Source organism: Hemitrygon akajei, chromosome 11 (genome assembly GCF_048418815.1).
Source record: "Hemitrygon akajei chromosome 11, sHemAka1.3, whole genome shotgun sequence".
NCBI classification, from domain to species: Eukaryota; Metazoa; Chordata; class Chondrichthyes; order Myliobatiformes; family Dasyatidae; genus Hemitrygon; species Hemitrygon akajei.
This window is the reverse complement of record NC_133134.1, coordinates 80,570,762-80,596,298: the sequence shown is the minus strand read 5'-3', so window position 1 is coordinate 80,596,298 and position 25,537 is coordinate 80,570,762. Positions and strand designations below refer to the sequence as shown.

At 41.6% G+C, this 25,537-nt stretch overlaps 1 protein-coding gene across 4 annotated transcripts in view; it reads left to right on the top strand.

Annotated features, from left to right (window-relative positions):
- ash1l (ash1 (absent, small, or homeotic)-like (Drosophila)) overlaps window positions 1–25,537 on the top strand; it is a 372,059-nt gene that overhangs the window by 324,932 nt on the left and 21,590 nt on the right. For all 4 annotated transcript variants that reach the window (XM_073061208.1, XM_073061209.1, XM_073061207.1 and 1 more), the window contains 5 exons: window positions 1,236–1,388; window positions 2,201–2,255; window positions 7,728–7,860; window positions 21,832–22,080; window positions 23,295–23,381. In XM_073061208.1, coding sequence (XP_072917309.1) covers window positions 1,236–1,388; window positions 2,201–2,255; window positions 7,728–7,860; window positions 21,832–22,080; window positions 23,295–23,381 — 677 coding nt within the window. The remainder of the gene's footprint in view (window positions 1–1,235; window positions 1,389–2,200; window positions 2,256–7,727; window positions 7,861–21,831; window positions 22,081–23,294; window positions 23,382–25,537) is intronic.

Here is a 25,537-nt window from a genome sequence, read left to right as displayed (position 1 = left end):
TGGAGAGAAGGGTTAGATTGGTATGTTAAAATTAGTGCAATATGATGGGCTGAAGGGCCTGCACTGTTCCATGTTAAATGGACTTTAATGGATTTTTTTTTTGCTCCATTTTGTTGTGCATTGTTAATTATTTTGACCAATGTCCGTGTGGCAATTGCAAGAGAAAACAAGTTTCTTCTTGCAGTATAGAAGGGGGTGAGATAAGGTATCTTTGTATTTATCAGAGCTCTAAAGGGTGATCCTCTCCCTTCCTCCTCCTCCTCTCTCTCTCTCTCTCTCTCTCTCTCTCTCCCCCCCCCCTCTCTCCCCCTCTCTCCCCCTCTCTCCCCCTCTCTCCCCCCTCTCTCCCCCCTCTCTCCCCCCTCTCTCCCCCCTCTCTCCCCCCCTCTCTCCCCCCTCTCTCCCCCCTCTCTCCCCCCTCTCTCCCCCCTCTCTCCCCCCTCTCTCCCCCTCCTCACCCTCATCTTCCTTCCCTCACCCTTTAATAAATTATGGACTTGTAACGCAAGGTCTCTTTGCACATGAATGCTCTTTGTGTTCCTGCCATTTATCCTTGAAGATTCTGTAACAACACTGCCAGAGGCAGTGGTTGGGACAGCTACAACAATATAATTTAAGAAGCACTTAAATGATAGGTACATGGAGAGAAGGGTTTTGGAGTGATATGGGCCATACACAGGAAGTTGTGACTAACCAGGTGGGCACGGTGTACAGCATGGTTGTGATCTTTACTTCTATGACTCTATAACTCGTGTAGAAAAAAATCCAAGAACTGTTTGAAGTCCGATTCTGATTTCTGGGTGCTGTGCACCGGAGTTCACTTGACACAGATCAGGACTGTGAAAGAAACATCAACCTAATTCTGGCTGAGGTCTGCAACATGGACACCAAAGAGTGAGTTTTCCTCCAGGATTAACATGGTAAAGTAGCTGGACAGTCCTTATTCCAAAGTCTGACAACAATGAAAAATTAATATCTATAGAGAACTGGTACCCTATCACAATCAGACCAGTTCTTTTGAGATTGTTCTCAAAGATATTCTCCAAGAGGCTGATGGGCGCAGTTGTCCTAAATTGTTGCCAGAATGAATTTGTCAAGGTTAGCCTAAAGTAATTGAATATTGTCATATTAGTTAATTTACTGAAAGAGGCCAAGAGGAACAATGATGTACCATGAAGGATTGCAGGGCACTGAGGTCCCTTTGGTCACTTTGTTTTTCATTTCCCCACATGCAGACGTCTTCATGACCCAGTTTTCAGCACTCCAGACGTCTCGGTCGGTCAGGACCCGGAGGCTAGCTGCAGCAGAGGAGAATATCGAGGTGGCGCGCACCGCACGCCTGGCGCAGATCTTCAAGGACATCTCCGATACCATCATATCCTACAAAGGTAAGTGCTTGAGAGCGTGGGAGGAGTGGGAGCAGGAAACGATTGTTCAGCTCCAACATTCACCCAGGTCAGCAAAGGAGGAGCCAGTACACATGTATTTAGATTCAGGAAACCAAAAATTAACACACAGGACGACATTAACCAACTCTGGGCCATGTTGGATTACACAGGGAGTAGGAGCAGGTTGCTAAGCTCTCGCCTGCTCCACCATTCGGTCAGATCATGGGCTTTCTACACCACTTCCACATAGTCTTCCTCATTACCCCTCCATTCCCCTGCCTTGAATATATCCAATGACACTACTTGCCAGGATGCACTACCCTTTTGGGAGAATAAATCCTTCCTTATCTTACAGCACCTGCATGTCAACTGGGATTTATATTGGGTCCTTGAGACCCTTCATCAAGACTGGCTCAACCTCTCTTTGTGCATAACCCTTTCATCCCAGGAATCAACGCCCTGAGCCTTCTCCACACAACTGCCGTGTGGCAACCAAAACCTTCCTGATACTCCACCTTCAACATAGAATTGCAAGGGTCTCAGTCCAAAACGCTGATTGCTTATTCCTTTCCGTAGGTCCGCTTGACCTGCTGAGTTCCTCCAGCATTTTGTATTAATTCGACCTAAATGATTTAATTTGTGTTTGTAGTTTTATTTGAATGAAATAACTGTGAAAATCAAAATAAGAAGTAGCTGCTGGAAATACTCAACAGGTCAGGCCGCATCTGTGGAGAGAGAAATGAAGTTAACATTTTGGGTCCAAGGCTTTCTTTTGTATTTTTTAACATATTTTCTCTCCAAAATGTCTCTAGATTCATCTGAGCAAGCGCTGGCCACACCCCTACTGAACCTGCCATCAAGGAAAAAGTAAGTCACTGACAGGCAGCATATACTTTAGTGCAGTTCTAGAGCTGAGGGACAAAGGGGTCTCTGAGGAAGTGCAAAGGGTGACACAAGGAGTACATTCAGCCATTTGTGACTGTATGTCAAAGGGCCTGTCAGAAGTAGGCTTTTTTACACAGTGGGTGGTGAGTGCATGGAATATGCTGTGAGGGGTGGCCCTAGAGGCAGATACATTAGACATTTAAGAGATTCTTAGATGTGCACATGGATGATAGAAAAATTGAGGGCTATGTGGGAGGGAAGTAATCAGATTGACCTTGGAGTAGATTGGTGTTGTAGAGTCGAAGAGCACTACAGCACAGAAACAGGCCATTTTCCCTAGTCCCATCAATCTGCACCAGCACCATAGAGCTCCATACCCACCCATCCGTGATTTCTCTTAAATTTTGAAATCGAACTTGCATTCACCACTTCCACAGGTAGATAGTTCCACACTTTTACTACCCTCTGAGTGAAGAGATTCCCCCTCAGGTTCCCCTTAAACATGTCATCTTTTACCCTTGACCCATGACCTGTACTTCTAGTGGAACGTCGACCTGAGTAGAAAAGGTCTGCTTGCACGTTGTTGCACAATATTATGAGCTGAATGGCTTGTACTCTGCTGTACTATTCTATGTTCTGTGTCCCAGCATCCAGTGAGTTACAGCTCATGAGTTGTCACTGTGTCTGCCTGTCTGACTCAGCATCCTTAGGGTGGGGAGGGAGGGATCTCAACTTTAAATCTATTGATTGAATTAGCAACAGCTATTGCTATGGGAGAGAGGTTCACATTTCTCCCCCCCACCCCTTTCCTCCCATACCCCCTCTTTCTCCCCCTCCTCTTCTCTCTCCCCCCAGTGCTTTGAAAGTCCTGAACAAAACCCTCAGCTCACATTGCACTACACCCAACAGCCATCAGGAGCCCAGAGAACATGCACCATGCCATTATTAGACATCAATCTACAGACCATTAACAGAATGGATTACATTGGGTAGTGTCCAGACACCTGGGAAGAATGTGTTAATTTCAAATCGGGCCACACTTGTGCATTTGCATGTAAATATGCACACGTGTTCCATGTCAACATGTTATAGAGTTATGGATTAACAGTGCACAGAGACAAGCTCTTCAGCCCAACTCAACATTGCTGACCAAGATGCCCCAGCAAGCCTGCTCCAAGGTTGGCCATATCCCTTGAGTTGTCTTGTTATGCTTATTATCGTTTGTATCAAGTACTGTGAAAACAGTTTAGCAGCATCACACACGCATAGCTTAAAAGACACAGCATACACCAGAAAAACATTTTTTAAAAAGACAAGAATTTCTGCAGATGTTGGAAATCCAGAGCAACGCACACAAAGTTGGAGGATCTCAGTAGGTCAGGCAGCATCCATAGAGGAGGAGTAATGATGTTTCGGGCTGCGTCCCTTCATCAATACTGGGAAAAAAGCAGGGAAGAAGCCAGAATAAGGAGTTGGGAAAGGGGAAGGAGGACAAGCTAGCAAATCTTCCTTAACCATGTATTGTGTTGTGTTTGCTTAAAAGTTGCCCCATCTTCACTGAAATTGCTTTCTTGTCCCTCTTTCCACACACCGGCAACATCCCCCTGCTCACCACCTTGAATCACAGAGTGAGACTGCACAGAAACAGACCCTCCGTGCCTATACATTAAGCACTATCCCTTTTTATTCTCCCCACTTGCTCGTCGGCTCTGTTACCTGCCTGTCACCCATACACTTGGTGCATTTTACAACAGGAACAATTAAAGGGTATTTAGACAGGCAGAGAATGGAGAGGCATTTTCAATTGGCACGATGGGCTGAAAGGCTACTTCCTGCACTGTACTATTCTCCATGCATCGGCCAATCAACCCATCAGCCTATGCATCTTGAGGATGTGGGAGAAAGTTCATGCAGAGAGCATGCAAACTCTGTTGGGATCAATCCTGGGTCTCTAGAGCCAGGAGGCAGCAGTACTACCTGTTCGCACCATTGTGCTGCTCAAAGATTGGCCACTGGGTGGAGGTACCCAGCATCGTGCACACTCAACCCAGGATCAGAGGAGGTTAAGGAGCTGGAATGTCATTAGATGTACTGAATGACATTTGTACATACACTCCTTGGCCTCTTCAGTAGGTATAATGCATTAACACATTGTTAATGCTAATATCTAATCAGCCAATCATGTGGTAGCAATTCAGTGCATAAAAGCATTCGGACAGGGCCAAGAGGTTCAGTTGTTGTTCAGACCAAACATCAGAATGGGCAAGAAATGTGATTTAAGTGACTTTGACTGTGGAATGATTCTTGGTGCCAGACGGAATTGATCTCCTGTGATTTTCACAGACAACGATCTTGAGAGTTTACAGAGAATGGTGTGAAAAAGGAAAAAAATCCAGTGAGCAGCAGTTCTGTGACCAAAAACGCCTTGTTAATGAGGGAGGTCAGAAGAGAATTGCAGGACTGGTTCAAACTGACAGGAAGGCAACAATGGTGTGCAGAAGAGCATCTCTGAACACACAAGTCAAAACTTGAAGTGGATGGGCGTTAGCAGCAAAAGACTGACGCAAGTTCCATTCCTGAACCTAATAAAGTGGCCACTGAGTGTACATTCCCAGCCTCAGGAGCAGCCATTTGTTAGTGCTGTGCCCCAAAGCTAAGATTCCCTGAAGCAAAGTACAAGAGTTAAAGCAGAGAATCTGGCACAATAAAGGAGCTCTCAGACCATTAAGCCATTCTCTCTCCCCCAAGTCCTCTGAATACAGCTGTATTGTCCCACCTCCTTGTTCCCTTATAAATCTCTCCATTCCCCTCCCCCCCCACTTCCTTCAAATTGCCACCATCCCATCGGGAACCAATTCCCTGGAAATGAAACACCCTGGAAAGTCCTGAAGGCACGACAGGATCCGCACACGTTTGGTCTGACCCCCGCCCCCCCACATGCTCCTAGTTTGCTGGTATCCAATCCTGTCCCCTCCTACTCATCTGGAGGTACCTAAGGCTCTCAAAGAGAGAGAGAAAGGAAAATTCCCCTCAGAGCTGCTTCATCTTGCTGTGCTGTTGGTGCTTAAACATTCACATCTGCAAAGCTTGGTGCAGTTTGTTTCCTGTAAGACAGCATTAAACTAATTAGTGATGAATGCTGTGAGACCAGCTAATTGGTTTTCCTTTAGGTAAATAGCATTCTGCAGTGAGATGTCAGGTATAATGTTCATGGGGAATAATTTCATCATCAAATGCAATACATATGTTGTAGGTAATTCCAGAATGGACGTTCTTAACCTGAACATTGTGCTCTCATTATTATGAAAGCACGTTCAAGCTGCAGTAACAAAGAGCCAGCCACACAGAGAAAAGGTGTGCAACTTAATTAATTTTCACCAGTGCTCGTAGCCCACAGAACCATCTACCATTAGGGTTAGGTACCATTAGGCACATCACTTTCTAGCAATCACGGGTCAGTGTTCGGTTCCAGCCGTGACAGTGTGAGTTTCCTCCGGGGTGCTCTGATTTCCTCTCACATTCCAAAATGTATGGGTTAGGGTTAGTAAGTTGTGAATCAGACTGAGTATCACTGACATACGTCATGAAATTTGTTGTTTTGTAACAGCAATACATAATTAAAAACTATAAATTACATTAAGTGTGTATATATATATTAGCTTAGAGAGCAGCAAGTATGTGGAACGGGTTCCCACAAAGAAGAGGTTAAGATGAACAGCAAAGACACACTGAAAGTGAAGTTGGATACCCATGAGACAGCAGGAAGCAAAACGGATGAGGTGAAGTGATGAGATGAGATGTAATTTTAATGATTAGCTTTATTTGTCACACATGCATCAAAGTATATTGTGAAATATGTTGTTTGCATCAAATCAAATCAGCAAGGATATGCTAGGCAGCCCACAAGTGTCAGCACGCTTCAGGCGCTAACACAGCATGCCCACTCAACATTACAGGATCAGCTTCTTCCCCTCCACCATTAGATTTCTGGATGGACAATTAACCCATGAATACTACCACTATATTTTTTCTTTAATATAAAATAGTGCAAGAAGTAGTTCAAAAGGTGAAAAAATACTCAGAAATGTAACGGTGGAAGGGAAGAAGCTGTTCCTGAAAAGTTAAGTGGGCATGCTGTGATAGTGCCAGAAGAGTGGCGACACTTGCGGGCTGCCAACACATCCTCACTGATTTGATGGACACACTATATTTTGATGCATGTGAGACAAATAAAGCTAATCTTTAAAATTATATCTCATTACTTCACCCCATCTTTTTTGTTTCCTGCTGTCTAATGGATATCCATCTTTCCTTTCAGTGTGTGTCTGCTGTTCACTTCATCCTCTTCCCTGTGAGAACCTGTTCCATATATTTGCTGCTATCTAAGCTAAAACCCCAGATGGTTTGTAGCAGCTGGTTTATATTTATAGCTCCTCATTCCTGTCTCACCTGCACAAAAAAACATCTCCTCTCCATCTACTCTTTCAAATACAAAGACCTCTCTCAGGTCGCCTTGTTTTGCCAAGCAAGACAGACCTGGCGCTGAGCATAACATCTGGTTTTCCACAGCAGGAACATCATTACAGTGATTTGGGGCTTAAAGAACTGAGAACTGGCTGATACTGATATAGTGCTTTTAAACCTGCTTTGGGGTAGAGACCTAAAACAGAGAAAAGCAGGCCCTTCGGTTCATGCCCATGCCGACCAAAGTGCCCCCCTACTTGCCGGTCAGCGTTAGGTCCAATTCTTCCAAAGTTTTCCTGTCCAAGTACCTATTCAAATGTTGTTAATGTACTTACCTCAACCATTTCCTCTGGCAACTCATACCATATAACTACCACCCTCTGCATGAAGTCATGTTCTTTTTAAACCTCTTCCCTTTCTTCCTAAACCTATGCCTTTAGTTTTTTTTAGTTATAGATAGACTGCTTATCTATACCCCTCATGATTTTATACACCTCTGTAGGATCACCCCTCAGTCTCATACATCAGAGAATAAAATCCTAGCCTGCCGAACCCCTCCCCACAGTTTACTGCATGTAACGTTTCTGTATGGCTCTGTGGTCTTTTCGATGACCTGTACAGCATGGTAGCATAGCAGTTAGCACATCATTTTACAGCGCCAGCAATCACTATTTGGGTTTTAATTCCTGCCTCTGACTTTAACGAGTTTGTACATCCTCCACATAATAACGTGGATTTGCTGCAGGTGGCCCAGTTTCTTCCCACATTCCAAAGACATCCAGGTTAGGATTAGTAAACTGTGGGCATGCTATGTTGGTGCTGGATGCATGGCAACACATGCACAATCTGCTGATTTAATTTGATGTAAATGACACATTTCACTGCATGTTTCAATGTTTGTATGGCAAATAAAGTTGTTCTTTAAATTTTTTTTATCTTCAATCTGTCAGTAAGTAGCTCTAACTGACCTCAACTTCATCTTTTGCTCAGGAAATCAGACTATTACGAGAAGATTACTGACCCAATTGACTTGGTCAGCATTGAGAAGCAGATTCTGACAGGCCATTACAAGACGGTAGAAGCCTTCGATGCAGACATGCTCAAAGTCTTCAGGAATGCAGAGGTGAGTAAGTAGACTGAGTCCTCAACTCTCTTGCTTGGTTAGGGGAGCAGTGCAGGGTGGGGGGGGGAACAAAGTCAGGAGAAATCTCTGCTTGTAGTCCCTCCCCCCCCCCCCCACCATTCCCATTCATAAACTTTAACACATGTCAGAATTACAACAGCAAAATAACCATGGGTGTCAGAACTGAAGGAGCTGGAGGGCTCAGCAAGTCATGCTGAAGATATTTCTCATGGCGATTGCCATGACCCGTACAACAGAGGGGGGTAATTTTTTTTTCTATTCACAGCATTAGTAGGGGGGTATTTTGTTATTTTTTTCTTTATAATCTATTTTTCTTTTATCTTTCTTTCTTTGCCTGGACAATCGGGGGGGGGGGGGGGGGGGAGGGAACACATAGCAACATGGAGAATTTTTAAAAGATTCCCCAAGGTACTACGAAAGTTGAAAGGTTAGGTATTACTATAGATTGGAGTAACCCTGTTAAAAATAATGACTAATTTACTGAATTTTTTAAGTTTTAATGTTAATGGGCTTAATGGACCGGTGAAAAGAAAAAGCATTTCAACATACATTAAGAAAATGAAAATAGATATAGCTTTTTTACAAGAAACACACTTAACAGAGATAGAACATCAGAAATTAAAGAGATTGGGCCGGAAATGTTATTGCAGCTTCATTTAATTCAAAGGCGAGGGGAGTTGCAATTTTGGTTAATAAAACTTTACCAATTAAAATACAAAATGTATTAATTGATTCTGTGGGGAGATATGTAATTATACATTGTCAAATTTTTTCAGAACTATGGACTCTTATGAATATTTATGCACCAAATGAAAATGATGTAAAATTTATACGAGGCCTTTTTGAATTTGGCTGATGCACATGACAAGATATTAATAGGTGGAGATTTTAATTTTTGTCTAGACCCAGTTTCAGATAGATCAACAAAGGTTGTTGCAAAATCAAAAGTAGCAAAATTAACTTTATCATTGATGAAAGATTCAAATTTGATATATGGAGAAGAATTAATCCAAAAGAAAGAGATTACTCATTTTATTCAAATAGACATAAAACTTATTCAAGGATAATTTTTTTCTTATTATCAACGAATATTCAAGACAGAGTGAAAAATATGGAACATAAAGCAAGAATATTGTCAGATCATTCCCCCTTGACAATGATAATGATGGATAAAGAGGAATTGATTTACAGATGGAGATTTAATTCAATATTATTAAAACGTCAAGATTTTTGTGATTTCATGAAAAAGCAGATTCAGTTTTTTTTAGATACAAATTTACATTCAGTTGATAAATTTATAGTATGGGAAGCAATGAAGGCATATTTGAGAGGCCAGATAATAAGTTATACTTCTAAAATTAAGAAGGAATATATGGTAGAAATAGATCAATTGGAAAAAGAGATTACAAAATTAGAAAAAGAATCTCAAAGATATATGACAGAAGAAAAACGAAGACAACTTGTTAACAAGAAGTTACAATATAATACACTTCAGACATATCGAACAGAAAAAGCAATTATGAGAACTAAACAGATATTACGAACTAGGTGAAAGATCACACAAGGTTCTTGCTTGGCAGTTAAAAACAGACCAGATTTCCAAAATGATAAATGCAATTAGAACAAGTGTAAATAAAATTACTTATAAACCTTTAGAAATTAATGAAACTTTTAAGAATTTTTATTCTGAACTGTATCAATCAGAATCACAAAATGATAATGTCAAGATAGAAAGGCTTTTATCATAAATAACTCTTCCAAAATTGAATTCAGAAGAACAGAAGGGATTAGATATGCCTTTTACATTAAAAGAGGTCGAAGAAGCTCTAGGATCACTTCAGAGTAATAAATCCCCAGGAGAAGATGGTTTTCCGCCCAAATTTTATAAAAAGTTTAAAGATTTACTAATTCCTCCTTTTATGGAGTTAATATACCAAGCGGAAAGAACGCATAAACTTCCAGAATCTTTTTCGACAGCTATTTTAATAGTATTGCCAAAAAAAGATAGAGATCTTTTAAAACCAACATCATATAGACCTATTTTTTTGTTGAATACTGACCATAAAATAATAGCAAAAATTTTATCTAATAGATTATCTAAATACTTACCAAAATTAATACATACGGATCAAACAGGATTTATCAAAAATAGACAATCGGCAGATAATGTAACTCGGTTACTTAGCATAATTCATTTGGTACAAGAGAGGGAGGAAATGAGTGTGGCAGTTGCTTTAGATACAGAAAAAGCATTTGATAGATTGGAATGGGATTTTTTATTTAAGGTATTGGAAAAATATGGATTAGGGGTATCTTTTATAAAATGGATTAAAACCTTAAATACTAATCCCAAAGCTAAAGTAGTGACAAATGGTCAAATTTCAACATCATTTCAGTTAACAAGGTCATCTAGACAAGGTTGTCCATTATCACCTGCTTTATTTGTGTTGGCGATAGAACCATTAGCTGAATTAATTAGAACGGACCCAGATATTATGGGTTCAGAGTTAACCAGGAAGAATATAAGATTAATTTATTTGCTGATGATGTTTTGCTTTATTTAACAAACCCATTGTATTTGCTGCGTAAATTATCTTCTAGATTGGAAGAATATGGGAAAATATCAGGCTACAAAATAAATTGGAATAAAAGTGAAATTCTACCCCTTACTAAAGGAGATTATAGTCAATGTCGACTAATAACTCAATTTAGATGGCCGATAAATGGTATAAAATATTTAGGTAAAGAATTTATATAAATTAAATTATTTACCATTATTGAAAAAAATTCAAGAGGATCTTGATAAATGGATGACGTTATCAATAACATTAGTAGGCAGAGTAAATGCTGTAAAAATGAATATATTCCCTAGATTACAATATTTATTTCAAACACTACCAATACAGTTACCGCAGAAGTTTTTTCAAGAGTTAAATAAATGTGTGAGGAAGTTCCTTTGGAAAGGTAATATGTCAAGAATATCGTTGGAAAAATTGACATGGAAATTTGACCTAGGAGGTTTACAACTTCCAAACTTTAAGAATTATTATAAAGCAAATCAACTTAGATTTATTGCATCTTTTTTTGATGAAGATAAACCGGCATGGATTAGAATAGAATTAGATAAAATAGGAGAAAATATACCAGAAGATTTTATATATAAGTGGGAATCTGAATGGATACGGGAAAAGAAAGAATCTCCTATATTAAAACATTTGATTGATTTATGGGATAAGATAAATGTTGATGATGAGATAAAGAAATCTTTATTAGCAAAGAGACCTTTAATTCAAAATAAACTTATTCCTTTTACAATGGATAACCAACTTTTATACAATTGGTTTCAAAAAGGGATTAGATATATAGGAGAATGTTTTGAAGGAGGTATATTAATGTCATTTGATCAATTAAAGAATAAATACAAAATATCAAACAACACTCTTTTTTTGTTATTTCCAATTAAGGGCTTATTTAAGAGATAAATTGGGTCAAACAATGTTATTGCCGAAACCTAATAAAATAGAAACTTTAATTCAAAAAGGAAAAATTAAAAAAAATATTTCTGGTATGTATAGTTTGATTCAAAAACAGGCAATTAAACAAGGAATTCATAAGTCAAGACAAAAATGGGAAACTGATTTGAATATTAAAATTGAAGAAACAAGTTGTTCAAGACTATGTCTTGACAGTATGACAAATAACTATGTCCGGTTAAGGTTAGTGCAATATGATTTTTTTACATCAATTATATAATACACCACAAAATATAAATAAATTAAACCCAAATTTATCTGATCAATGTTTCTGATGTAATCAAGAAATTGGTAATTTTTTACACCCTACTTGATCTTGTTTTAAAATTCAACCTTTTTGGACAAATTTAAGAATTTTATTGGAACAAATTAAACAAATTACTGGAATACAACTTCCACATAATCCAACATTATTTTTACTAGGCGATATTGAAGGGATAAAACCAAAATCCAAACTGAATAAATATCAGAAAAAATTCATAAAAATTGCATTGGCAGTAGCCAAAAAGGCTATTGCAGTTACTTGGAAATTGGATTCATACTTAAGTATAGTCTGTTGGAAGAATGAAATTCTTAGCTGCATTCCACTTGAAAAAATTACTTATAATTTAAGAGATAAATATGAAATATTTCTGAAAATTTGGCGCCCTTATTTATAAAAGATAGGATTAAATATATAGGTGCTCTGAAGATAAAATTATTGGTTATCTGGGGAAAGAAATAAAAATATATTTATACTATGAACTCCATGGAGCATGTGGGGATCTTCCGATATCCAGGCATTCTTTCTTTCTTGCTTTTTTCTTCTCTCTTTTTACAGGGATATGTTGGGGGGAGGGGGGAAAGGTTGATAATTTTTTTTTTCCTTCTGTAACCTATTTGAAAATTCAGTTAAAAAATTTTTATTTAAAAAAAGATATTTCTGCAGCATCATACTGTACTTACAGAAATCCTTTGCTTTCAAGTGTGGTCAAACTTTTGTTTAGAAAATGGAAGTGGAAGGTATATTGGTTAAGTGTGCAGTTCTAAGGTGTAAGCTGAAAACTCCAGTTAGAATTGGATGTACTTATCTCCAAACGTGCATTTTCAAAGCAGTAGGCCCCACGCCTCAGCCCCTCAAATCTGCAGTGCCATTTACTACAAGCAACACACATATAATGTTGGAGGAACTCAGCAGGCCAAGCAGCATCTGAACTGGAGAAAAAAGATGAGAAGTCAGAGTAAGAAGGTGAGGAAGAAATACAGGGCAGTAGGTGATAGGTGAAGCCAAGATCAGGGAAGGGGTGAAGTAAAGAGCTGGAAAGCCGATTGGTGAAAGAGGTACAGGGCCGAAGGGGAATCTGGTGGGAGAGGACGGCAGGCCATGGAAGAAAGGGAAAGGGGAGATGCACCAGAGGGAGGTAATGGGCAGGGAAGGAGATAAAGTGATAGAAGAAAATAGGAATGGGGAATGGGAAGGGGGGGGGAGTGTTACCAGAAGTTTGAGAAATCGATGTTCATGCCACCAGGTTGGAGGCTACTTAGACAGATTATTAGGTGTTGCTTCTCCAACCTGAGTGTGGCCTCATCATGGCAGTAGAGGAGACCATTGCCTGACATGTTGGAATGGGAAGTGGAATTAAAATGGGTAGTCACTGAAATATCCTGCTTCTGTGAGAGTCTGCGGGTTTATAATAGACATCAGTAGCTGTCTCGAGAGATCAGGAAAGGGGAGGGCAGTGTTGGAAATGGACTAGGTAAATTTGAGGGCAGGGTGGAAGTTGGAGGCAAAGTTGATGAAGTCGCCGAGCTCTGCATGGGTGCAGGAAGCAACACCAATGCAGTCTTCGATGTAGTGTAGGAAAGTTGGCGAGTGGTACTGGTGTAGGTTTGGAACATGGACTGTTCCATGTAGCCAACGAAAAGGCAGGCATAGCTGGGACCCATGTGAGTGCCCATGGCTACATCTTTTGTTTGAAGTAAGTGGGAAGAGCTGAAGGAGAAAGTGGTGAGAGTGAGGACCAGTTCTGCCAGGCAGAGGAGAGTGGTGGTGGAGGAGAACTGGTTGGGTCTGATGTCCAGAAAGAAACGAGAGCTTTGAGGCCTTCCTGGTGGGGGATGGAGGTGTACAGGGACTGGACATCCACAGTGAAGGTGATTGGGGCCAGGGAACTTTAAATCATTGAAAAGATCAAGAACGTGTGAAGTGTCACGGATGTAGGTAGGAAGGGACTGAACCAGGGGTAGTAAAACTGAGTCAAGATATGCAGATGTATTCAGTGGGGCAGGAACAAGCAGAAACAGTAGGTCTACCTGGACAAGCAGGCTTGTGGATTTCCAGCATCTACAGATTTTCTCTTATTTGCCATTTAATACAATCCTGGTGATCTGACGGTAGCCTCAGCTCTGCCGTCCCATCGAACCTTGATAACCTTCTCCTCGTATCCAGGACATACCCCTGTCTTTAAAATATTTAAAGCATTCACCACCCTTTGAGGAAGAAAGTTCCAAAGACACTCTGTCCTCCTAGAAATAAAATCACCTCATATTTGTCTTAACTGAATGACACCTTTCTCTTAAACAGAGACCCTTATTTAGGGGTCCTCAGGCTTTTGGGTTGTAGTCAAGTTCCCATTCCTGAATTACAGGAGATACAAATCTATCCTGGCACCGGCTCCCAGTGTCCATGCATAGAACTCCCTCCAGTGCGCTATAACCTTCCTTAAAGTGGAAACCAATGTTTGGAGAGCAATACTGCCACTAGTATTCCATAAGTGGTCTCACTGATGTTATGCAGGACGACTCTACTCCTTTAATTCATTTTCCCCTAGCAATAAGTAATAGCTCTTTTTTTTATGTTCATAATTCCTTACTGTACCTTCATGCCAGCCTTTGTGTACCACCCAGTCTAGTCAGAAGGCAGTATCCATCATTAAGAACCCTCACCTTCAGGAAATGCCCTCTTCTCATTACTACCATCAGGGAGGAGAAACAGGAGTCTGAAGACAAAACACAACATTTTAGGAACAGTTTCTTGCCCTCCGCCATCAGATTTCTGAATAGTCCATGAACCTATGAACACTTCCTTTTTATCTTGCTCTCTTTTTGCACTATTTATTTACTGCTTATACTTATTATTGTAATTTATAGAATTGTTTTATTGTTATGTATTGCACTGTACCACTACTGTGAAACAAATTTCACATATTTATGTCCATAGTAATAAATCTGATTCTGATACAGATCCTCCTGCATCTCAGAGGTCTACAACCCTTCATCTCTTGGACAGTATATTTCATGCCAAAACAGACACATTCACAGTTCTTTTCATTTTATTCTATATTTCTTCTCATTTGCCAGATCTTTGCTTCCTCACTCACTCAACCTACCCATATCCCTTTGTAGCTCCTGATGTCCTCTTCTCAGCATGCATTCTTCCCTTGTGCATCCTCAGAGAGGTTAGCAACCCTGCCTTCAGTGACTTCATTCACTGAAAAAGTTAAGGCTCAATAACATTCCCTTTGGCCACTATGTGTTGGGTGTTGCCAGCCAGAGAGAGATCCATTTATATCTAGTTTATGATTCACACACACAAAGCGCTGGAGGAATTCAACAAGTCAGGCAGCATCTATAGAGGAGTATAAACACTTGGAAGTTTGGAGCCGAGACTCTTCATCAAGATGATATTATCCATTTCTGTTCAGTCAGCCGTCCAGTTTTCTGTCTACACCTTTGTGTTTCTTCCTGCAGTAACCTTAATACAGCCCCTTATTTTAGCCAGAGGGTGGTGAATCTGTGGAATTGGCACAAACAGCTCTGGAGGCCAAGTCGTTGGGTATATTTAAAGCAGAGGTTAATAGGTTCTGTTTAGTAAGGACATCAAAGGTTATAGGGAGAAGGCAGGAAAATGAGGTTGAGAGTAATAATAAATCAGCCGTGATTGAATAGTGGAGCAGACTCTATGGGCTGAGTGGCCTCATTCTGCACTTAAGTTTTATGATCTTATTAAATGGCTTGACTGTCCTAATTGCTGGGTTCAACAACAAGACTTTACCTCCATGCAGTGTCACTAACTTATACCATCAAACCCTACAGGATTAATATAAGGATATTGAAATAACTAGATGTAGTAATGTTCGAGGCCATGACATGTGTTCAGGAGAGGAAGGATGGAGAGATACTGAGTGCAAGTAGGTGAGGTGAGAAATAGGAGAGTCAAGGGGAGATGGGGATTGAGAAAGAGGATTATGGGTGATAGAGCATACAGCATGGAAACAGGCCCACCAACTGTGTGCTCTACATCAACCACCAATTTAAACTAATCCTATCTAATTCTGGAGACGCAGACAATAGAGATGCTGGAATCTGGAGCAACACCTAGAACACTGGGGGAGCTCAGGCAACATCTGTGAAGGGTAATGGGCCGTCATAGATAAGATAGAAGTAGGAAAGTTGTTTCCATTGGTAGGTGAGACTAGAACTAGGGGACATTGCCTCAAGATTCAGGGGAGAAGATTTAGGATGGAGATGAGGATAAATGTTTTTCTCAGAGAGTGGTGAATCTGTGGAATTCTCTGTCCAGGGAAGCAGTTGAGGCTTCCTCACTAAATATATTTAAGAAACAGTTAGATAGGTTTTTACATGGTAAGGGATTTAAGGGTTATGGGGAAAAGGCAGGTAGATGGAGCTGAGTTTACAGACAGATCAGCCATGATCTTAGTGAATGGCAGGGCAGGCTCGATGGGCCAGATGGCCTACTCCTGCTCCTATTTCTTAAGTTCTTATGTCATTGTTTTGGGTCTAACTCCTTCATCTGGACTCTAGGTGAGGTCAAGCAACACACACAAGATGTTGGAGGAACTCAGCAGGACAGGCAGCATCAATGGAAAAGAGTAAACAGTTGAGGTTTTGGGCCCGTACCCTTCATCTGGACTGGGAAAAAGGAAAATGAGAAGTCAAAGCAAGAAGGTGGGGGAAGGGAGGAAGAAGTGCGCGGTGGTAGGTAAGGTCCTCATGAAGGGCCCCTATCCAAATATCACTGTACATCTCCCTCCACAGCACAGAAACGGGTTACCTCTGGTTCATTTGGTCTGTGCCAAACTGTTATTGAGCCAAATCCCACCGACCGTAATCCTCCATACCCCTCCCTGCCATGTAGTTAACCAAAGTTTTGCAATCAAACCCATATCCACCACTTCCACTGGCAGCTCATTCCACACTCACACCGTTCTGAGTGGTTCCCCTTAAATATTTCACCTTTCATCCTTAACCTATGACCTCTAACTAGTTTCACCAAACCCAAGTTATCTCTATCTATACCTTTCGTAATTCTGTATCCCCTCATTCTCCTACGTTCCAGGAAATAAAGTCCTAACCTATTCACCCTTTCCCTATAACTCAGGTCCTCAAGTTCCAGCAACATCTTTGTAAATTTTCTCTGCACTATTTCAATCTTACTGATATCTTTCCTGTAGATAGGTGATCAATACTCTAAACTTGGCCTTACCAACATCTTGTACAACTTCAACATAATATCCCAGCTCCTGTACTCTTTTTTATTTATGTATTTATTTATTCAGAAATGTGCAGAACAGGTCTTTGGACTGTGAGAGGAAATCAGAGAAGATACCCACACAGTTCATATGGAGAACATACAAACTCCTTACAGGCAGCACTGGAATTGAACTCCGAAACAGCCCACGCTGTGATAGTGTGTGCTAACCACTGCACTGGATCTGATCTTCACTCATCTCCCGAGATGGGGGATGTGTCAGAGGAAGGGCGACTGGGAAGAGGGGAGGTGTTTGTCATGGAGTTTCCAAACAATCCTTTGGCAGTCAGCTTGTTTTCAGCGTAATTGGCTGCAGCTCATTAACTGGAATTGGGAGCAGGTGTGGGCCCAGCAGGAGAGCTGCTCGACCAGGCATTACGGCCTTGGGCTCTGATAATGGATGCCAGATAAATGCTGTAGATTCTGCTGCTCTGGCAATGTGCCAGCACACAACTCTTGGGAACCGTTCATGAAACCGAATTACAAATCTCTTTCCTTTGTGGTTTCTTTTTTCTGTTGAACATTCCTTGTCGCCCTTGAATGGAGCACTCTTTGGTCTGCTACGCTCTAAGGAATAAAGTCCTAGTCTGCCCACCCTCCCCTGCAACACTTCTGTTCTGGTTGCTGGACTGTTCAGCAACCTGTCATTGTTGAAAGTCAACTATGTTGAAAGGCCTGGCATTGGGTGTTGTCCCACCTAAGCAAGGACAACTGATTCCCTTCCCCATGAGAGTCATAGACCACAACAGCACGGGGTGGCACAGTAGCATAGTGGTTAGCACAACGCTTTACGTACCAACAACCCAGGTTCAATTCCCACAGCTGTCTGTAAGGAGTTCGTACATTCTCCCCGTAACCACGTGGGTTTCCTCCAAGTGCTCCAGTTTTCTGCCACTTACCATTTGATAGGTTAATTAGTCATTGTAAATTGTCCTGCAATTAGGGTTAAATCGGGGGTTGCTGGGCAGCACGGCTTGAAGAAAGAATCTCTTTGGCCCATCTACCTGCACCTAGAACATAGCTCTCCATACCTCTGCCATCCACGTACCTATCAAAAAACTTCACTTACATGTTAAAATTGAAACCATATCTACCACTTTCACTGGCAGCTCATTCCACGCTCTCTGAGTGAAGAAGTTTCCTTTAAACATTTCCCCTTTCACCCTTAACCTATGACCTCACCCAACCTGAGGAGAAAACAGCCTGCATGCATTTACCCTATCTATGCCCCTCAAAAATTTAACTCTATAAAATTCCTCATTTTTCTGCGTTCTGGGGAATAAAGTCCTAACCTATCAACTTTCCCTGTAACTCAGATGGGTTTTTACAAGGGTCAAATAGTTTTATGGTTTCCGTTATCATAGTTCATTGTTAATTGCTGAAATTTAATTCACAAAAAGCCGTAGTGGGATTTGAAATTGTGGCTCCGGATCAGAGGTCCAGAACTCTGCTTGCAGACCCAGTTATTCATGCTCTGCCTTCCTCTCCAATTAGATTACTTCATCTGCAGCCCTTTCTTGCTTCCATCTCTTACCTCCAAGTCTCTGTTGCTATCTCCACTCTCCTGTCCTCCATCTGCCTGTCACCCTTCTTCACCAGGACCCACCCATCGCTTGCCAGCTCTTGCTCCACCCCTTCCCCTCACCTCTCAATGCTAGCTATTTGCTCTCCAAGTTTAAGTCCAGGTCCAAAACATCGACTGACCATTTCCCTCCACAGATGCTACCCTACCCGCTCAGTTCCCCCACCCAGCATCCTGTGTGTTGCTTCACTTGTGCTTCCACAGTAGCCCTGTGCCCAGGGTCCTGCAAACTAAACACTTCCTTTGAAGCCCCATGCGCCACTATTCTCACTCCCAAGTTTAGACTACAAGGTGAATTTACGTGTCTCGGTCCCAAAGGTGTGCCTCAGTGTCCAGTCTGTGACCTGTTACGTACCCTGTAATTGGGTCACTTACCAGCAAAGATAGAGAGGTCCGTTGAAGTCTGATGGTACTATTTTTAACAGTATTTTTTGATAAAAATATACAAAATAATATCAAGACAAACTTACAGATAATATACGTCGTCAATACTAAATCTAAAAGCGCGGGTGTAATAGTAATCAATAAGAAATAGCTCTATCGTTGTCTAGGGAATAATGTATTGTCCGATGGAAATATAAAAGTCACTCAGTTCATTCAAGCTGCAGCTTTTGGGTTGGAGAGAAAGACGGGTTAAAACTTGCCCATTCCTTTTATGATGTCAGTCCTTCGAGAGTCATTGGGAGTTGATTTCCCCGTTGTTAGCTAAAAACCGTTCTGCCGTGGTACAGGGCCCACCGATTCCGGGGCAAACGGAAAAGGACGCACGTGGCCTTCCACTGGTTTTTGCTACTACGGGATCGTTAGCGTTTCTTCTGGTGCGTCTGAGGGGCTGTTCCCACAGACCCTCTCTTTTTTCTTTTTTTAAAATTTTTTTTATTAGTTTTTCCAAACATTTTACAAAATTAAAAACCCCAAATCCCAATGAGGAGCATTAATACAGTGCAAGATTAAGCATACAATAACAATATACTACAAAGGAAGAGAATTTAACAAAAAAGCACCTAAATTAAAGACGTGAGCTTAGTGTCCTCCCCAAGCCCCACAACACAAGAAAAAAACAACAATAACTCCAGACCAACCACCACACAGTATAAAGAGTATAAGTCCGGACAGTCAAACTCCCAGACTGTGAATACACTTAGCAACAGAGGATGATAATGCCTACTACCAGAAAAAAAAAGGGAGCTGAAAGCAAGGGACCAAAAAGAAGAGGAAAAAAAAGAAAAAAAAACCCTAGTCAAGAGGAAGGTTATGAAAGTACTCGATAAAAGGTCCCCAGACCTTATGGAACTTTAGATCCGAATTAAGAACTGAATAATGAATTTTTTCGAGGTCGAAGCAGGCCATAATGTCGTTAAGCCATTGCACATGAGTGGGCGGGGCAACATCTCTCCATCTAAGGAGGATCAAGCGTCTCGCCAGGAGAGAGGCAAAGGATAGTATTCGGCATTTGGACCCTCTTTTTATCCTGACTCACAGGGTCTCAGGTGTCAATCAGGTTGGGATGATGCAATCCCTCCACCAACCTCCTCCTCGGTTCATTGCCTGGGGCTTCGATGCATCGTACAGGATGCAATACACAAGTCCGTCTCCAAGAGACAATAGCCGGTATCAATGGGTCCGCCTTTCGGAGGCCAGGACACATTCCAACTCTTTGTGGATTCTGCATGTCTCTCTCTCATTTCCTGGGTCTCCTGAACTGACTTAATAGTGATCTTGCGATTCTCACAAAGGAGGGGGCTACCCCGCACCTTTCGGCCCCTCAGAGCTGTGGCACATTCGTAACAGACCCTCCCCTTGCATTGTGTGACATAAGAATCAGAATAGGTTTATCACTGACATTTGTGCTTAACGTTTGTTGTTTTGCAGCAGTAGTACAGTGCAGGCATTTAAAACAAAGCTATTTCAAGTTATAATAGTAAAAAATAAGGAAGAGTACAAAAGAAGAGTAGCAAGGTAGGGTTCATGGACTGTTTAGAAATCTGATTGCGGAGAGGAAGGAGCTGTTCCTAAAACATTGAGTGTGGGTCTTTAGGCTCCTGTGTCTCCTCTCTGATGGTAGCAATGAGTGCTAGCACTTTCCACTCCAACCACACAGATTGCTGTAAACTGGGATTGTCATATGAGATCCCATGGTAACTTCGTCCTGAGGTTCTTTCAAGCCAAATTCACATAGCTGAACATCAAGCACCAATTACATTCCAACTTCCTGTATTTCTCCCTCGTTCCTCATTCTCCCTTTTTCCATTCCTCTCACCCTTCTTCTCAACTACCCCTCACCTCCCTCGAGTTCCCTTCTTGCTTCCATTTCTTCCATGATCCATTGTCCTCTCCTATCATTCTTTCTTCTTCAGCACTTTACCTTTTCTACATATCACCTCCCACCTTCTCAATTCATTCCCCATCCCCACCCACCTACCTTCCCCCTCCCCTGTTCTCATCTATTATCTGCCATCCTGTACTCCTTCTCCTTCCCCCATCTTATTCTGGCTTCTCCCTCTTCGTTTTCAGTGCTGATGAAGGGTCTCAGCCCAAAACGCTGTCCTCCTTATTTCCCTCTGTGGATGTTCCTCCACCATTTTGCATGTGTTACTCAGTTACACTGATCCATTTTATTCTCCCCACATTCCTATCAACTCTTCTCCCCTGCATTCAACCCTTCACCCATACACAAGAGGTACCTTTGTTAGCCCACTGAACCCACATTTTGAGATCTGGGGGGTGCACAGTGTAGTGAGGTACAGCATCCAAGAAAAGCCCAAACAGTCACAGGGAGAACGTGCAAACTCCGCATGAACAGCATAAACCCATATACCTACCTTCTCACCATATCCTTTGATGCCCTTATTTCTGTTCTAAAACATCTCCCCTCAATTTGAGGGTGTGCTTTCTAGTTCCTTTCAACATTCAGTAGATTTCAATGCAATCCTTCTAAATTCCAGTGCGTACAGGCCTAAAGCTGCCAAACGCTCCTCACATGTTAACCCCTTCATTCCCAGAATCATTGTCGTGAATCTCCTCTGGACTTTCTCCAATGACAACACATCAGAGGTTGGGTCACAGGAACTGTAAGACAGCAGCTCTACCAGCTGTATTAGCGTGGCCCCTGCATCTTTTCAGTGGCATCTCTGGGCTGTACCTCTGGCTGTGATTACACCTTTGGAGTCAAGCTTGTAACCAACGCCAGACGGACAGTATGCCATCATTAGGAGGATATCTTGATCTCTTCTGATCACGTGAGTGTGTTGGCTGCCCATGCACTGCAGCACTTATGGTTTTCGTTTGTACTTTGTGCACTTCAGAAATATTTCGGCAGGAAGTCTTCCATAGGCAGAGACGTTTGCCGCCTGAGGAAGGTGTACTATAACGCGCGGCATGAAGCCTCTGCCCAGATCGATGAGATAATCGGCGAGACTGCCAGTGAGGCCGACAGCAGCGAGACCTCCATTGGCGAGAAGGAGAACGGCATCGAAAAGGACGACGATGTGATCCGCTGCATCTGTGGCCTCTACAAGGACGAGGGGCTTATGATCCAGTGCGAGAAGTGCATGGTGAGTGCATGGCTGTCCCGACGCAGCGCTGTATTCCCTTTGACAACCAGGCAGTGGGGCTTCATTCAGCTCTAGCTCCCTGTCTTGCAAGGGCAAGTAGAAGGGGGCTGTAATGTCAAAGTCAAATGTATTTTAGTTAGAGTAACAAGCCCTTCTGGCCCAACCAGCCCACATTGCCAAATTAGACCCATTTGACCAATTATCCTACTAATCCATACATCTTTGGAATGTCGGAAGAAACCATAGCACCTGGAGGAAACCCATGCAGCCAAGGAAAGAAGGAACAAACTGGGACAGAATTATATATCTGATTTTCCTGAGCATTCCCAATGTTCAGAGACAAAAGCCAGGTGATGTTGTAGTATCAAATGATCTGTTGGGGGAAATGAGATCAAGCAGCATCCGCAGGGGATTGGTGTGAGGAACTATCGACATTTCAGGTTGAAACCCTGCATCGGGATCTGATGTAGTATGTATGCTGGTGTGTTGTTGGCACAAAGCGCTAATCAAAAGAGGCGACATTTCTGGTGTCTGGAACTTATCAGCCTGCTCTAGTCACCTTACCAGTTTGTTTAATTCCCTTTGGAGAGGCTCAGCAGTGAAGGGCTAAGATTCTCACTAATTTGATCCGAGACCAATTTAAAGAAGGTGAGACACACAAGACACAGATGTTGGAACACGGAGCAATGAACAGTGTGCTGGAGGAACTCAGCAGGTCAGGCAGCTTCTGTGAGGAGGAAAGGAATTGTTGACTTTTCGGGTCAAAACTCTGTTTATTTATAGTGCCATGATCACTGATCGGGATTCAGTTCCCCCAGCTAACTGTAAGGAGTTTGTACATTCTGCCCATAACCGCATGGGTGCCTCCAGGTAATCCAATTTCCTCCCGCATTCCAAAGATAAGTTGGTTAATTGGACAGCATGGGCTCATTGGGCCGAAAGGGCCTGTTACTGTGCTGTATCTCTAAATAAATAAAAATTATAAGTGTTACGGTAATAGGCAGACAATAAGGTGCAAGGCCATGACAAGGTAGATTGTCATGTCAAGAGTTCATCTTATTATACTGCGGAACCATACAATAACCTTATAACAGTGGGACAGAAGCTGACCTTGAGCTTGGCAGTACATGCTTTCAGGCTTTTGTATCTGGGAGAGGGAGGAGAAGAGGGAACAGGCTGCACTGTGAATTCATTCTTTGCCACTTTCACCCCAGGTTTGGCAGCACTGTGACTGTATGCGCGTAACTGCAGATGTCGAACACTACCTGTGTGAGCAGTGTGATCCTCGGCCTGTGGAACGGGTAAGCTGACCCCTTCTTCACCTGACAATCAGTGCTTGATTTTTTTATTAGTTTTTCTATACATTTTACAAATTAAAAACCCCAAATCCCAATGAGGAACATTAATACAGTGCAAAATTAAGCATACAATGACAATATGCTACAAAGGAAGAGAATTTGACAAAAAAGCACCTAAATTGAAGACAAGTAAACTTAGTATCCTCCCCAAGCCCCACAACACAAAAAAAAACAACTCCAGACCAACCACAACACAATATAAAATCAGGACAATCAAACTCCCAGACTGTGAAAACATTTAGCAACAGAGGATAATAATGCCTACTACCAGGAAAAAAAAAGGGAGCTGAAAGCAAGGGACCGAAAAGAAAAAAAAAACCCTAGTCAAGAGGAAGGTTATGAAAGTACTCGATAAAAGGCCCCCAGATCTTATGGAACTTTAGATCCGAATTGAGAACTGAATAATGAATTTTTTCGAGGTCCAAGCAGGCCATAATGTCGTTAAGCCATTGCGCATGAGTGGGCGGGGCAACATCTCTCCATCTAAGGAGGATCAAGCATCTAGCCAGGAGAGAGGCAAAGGATAGTATTCGGCATTTGGTCAGACTCAGACGTAAATCTGTCTCGCCCCAGAAACCGAACAAAGCAATTAAGGGGTTTGGTTCTAGGTGCTGATTCAGAATACACGATAACGTAGTGAAGACATCTTTCCAAAATTTCTCCAAGCTAGGACAGAACCAGTACCTATGGATGAGAGAGGCCACGCCCCTCTTGCATTTATCACAGAGCGGACTAATGTTAGGGTAGAATCGAGATAGTTTAGATTTAGACATACGGGCTCTATGAACAATCTTAAACTGTAAAAGGCAATGGCGAGCACAAAGAGAGGTTGAGTTAACTGATTTAAGAATCAAGTCCCAGCTCTCATCGGATAAGGAGGTATTTAAATCCTGCTCCCAGGCCATTTTAATTTTATCCACAGGGGCCCGTTGTAAGGCTGCTAATTTATCTCGAATAATTGATATTAAACCTTTACCTAGTGGATTAATGGAAAGAAATAAGTCCATAGCATTTTTCGCAGGCATTTCAGGAAAGTTAGGAATTAAAGGAACAATAAAGTGTCTAATTTGGAGATATCTAAAAAAATGAGCATTGGGCAGATTGAACTTAACAGAGAGCTGCTGAAAAGAAGTGAAGCGATTATCAATGAAAAGATTTTCAAAATATCTAATGCCCTTCCTATACCAAACATGGATTGCTGAATCGTACGTAGTAGGTAAAAAAAGGTGATTATGTGCGACAGGGCTGGAAATGGAAAAACCATGGAAACCATAGCATTTCCTAAACTGAGCCCATATACGCAAAGTGTGTCTAACAAGAGGATTAGCTATTAATCTGGACAGACTACTAGGGAGTGCAGAGCCAAGAAGTGCAGAGGTAGATAATTCTTTAGTGGAGCTCAACTCCATTGCCACCCAATTAGGGCACTCGGGTTGGCCGTGGAAGAAAGATCAAAAGGTAGCACAGCATATATTAGCTGCCCAATAATATAAACGAAAGTTAGGTAAAGCCATGCCACCCTCTTTTTTAGATTTTTGGAGATGGATTTTATTAATCCTCGCGCGCTTATTCTTCCACAGATATGACAAAAAAATAGAATCTAAGGAATCAAAAAAAGATTTAGGAATAAAAATTGGGATAGATTGAAATAAGTATAAAAATTTGGGGAGAACATACATTTTAACAACATTAATACGACCTACCAAGGACATAGATAGAGGTGACCATTGTACCAGACTCTGTTTTATAGTATATGAAAGATTGGCAAAGTTTTCACGAAAGAGATCTTTAAACTTCCTCGTGACTGTAATTCCAAGATAAGTAAATTGATTATGGACTACTTTAAAAGGGACATCACGAAATGTTAGTTCTTGTGCTTCTTTATTAATTGGGAAAAGTTCACTCTTATGTAAATTAAGTTTATAGCCAGAGATCTCGCTAAACTGGTCAAGAAGTGAAAACATTAAAGGTAAGGATGTAGACGGATTTGAGAGAAAGAGTACTAAGTCATCAGCATAAAGAGAAACTTTATGCTCAACACCCCCTCTCCAAATCCTGGTCAATTCAGGACAATTTCGAAATGCTATTGCCAAAGGTTC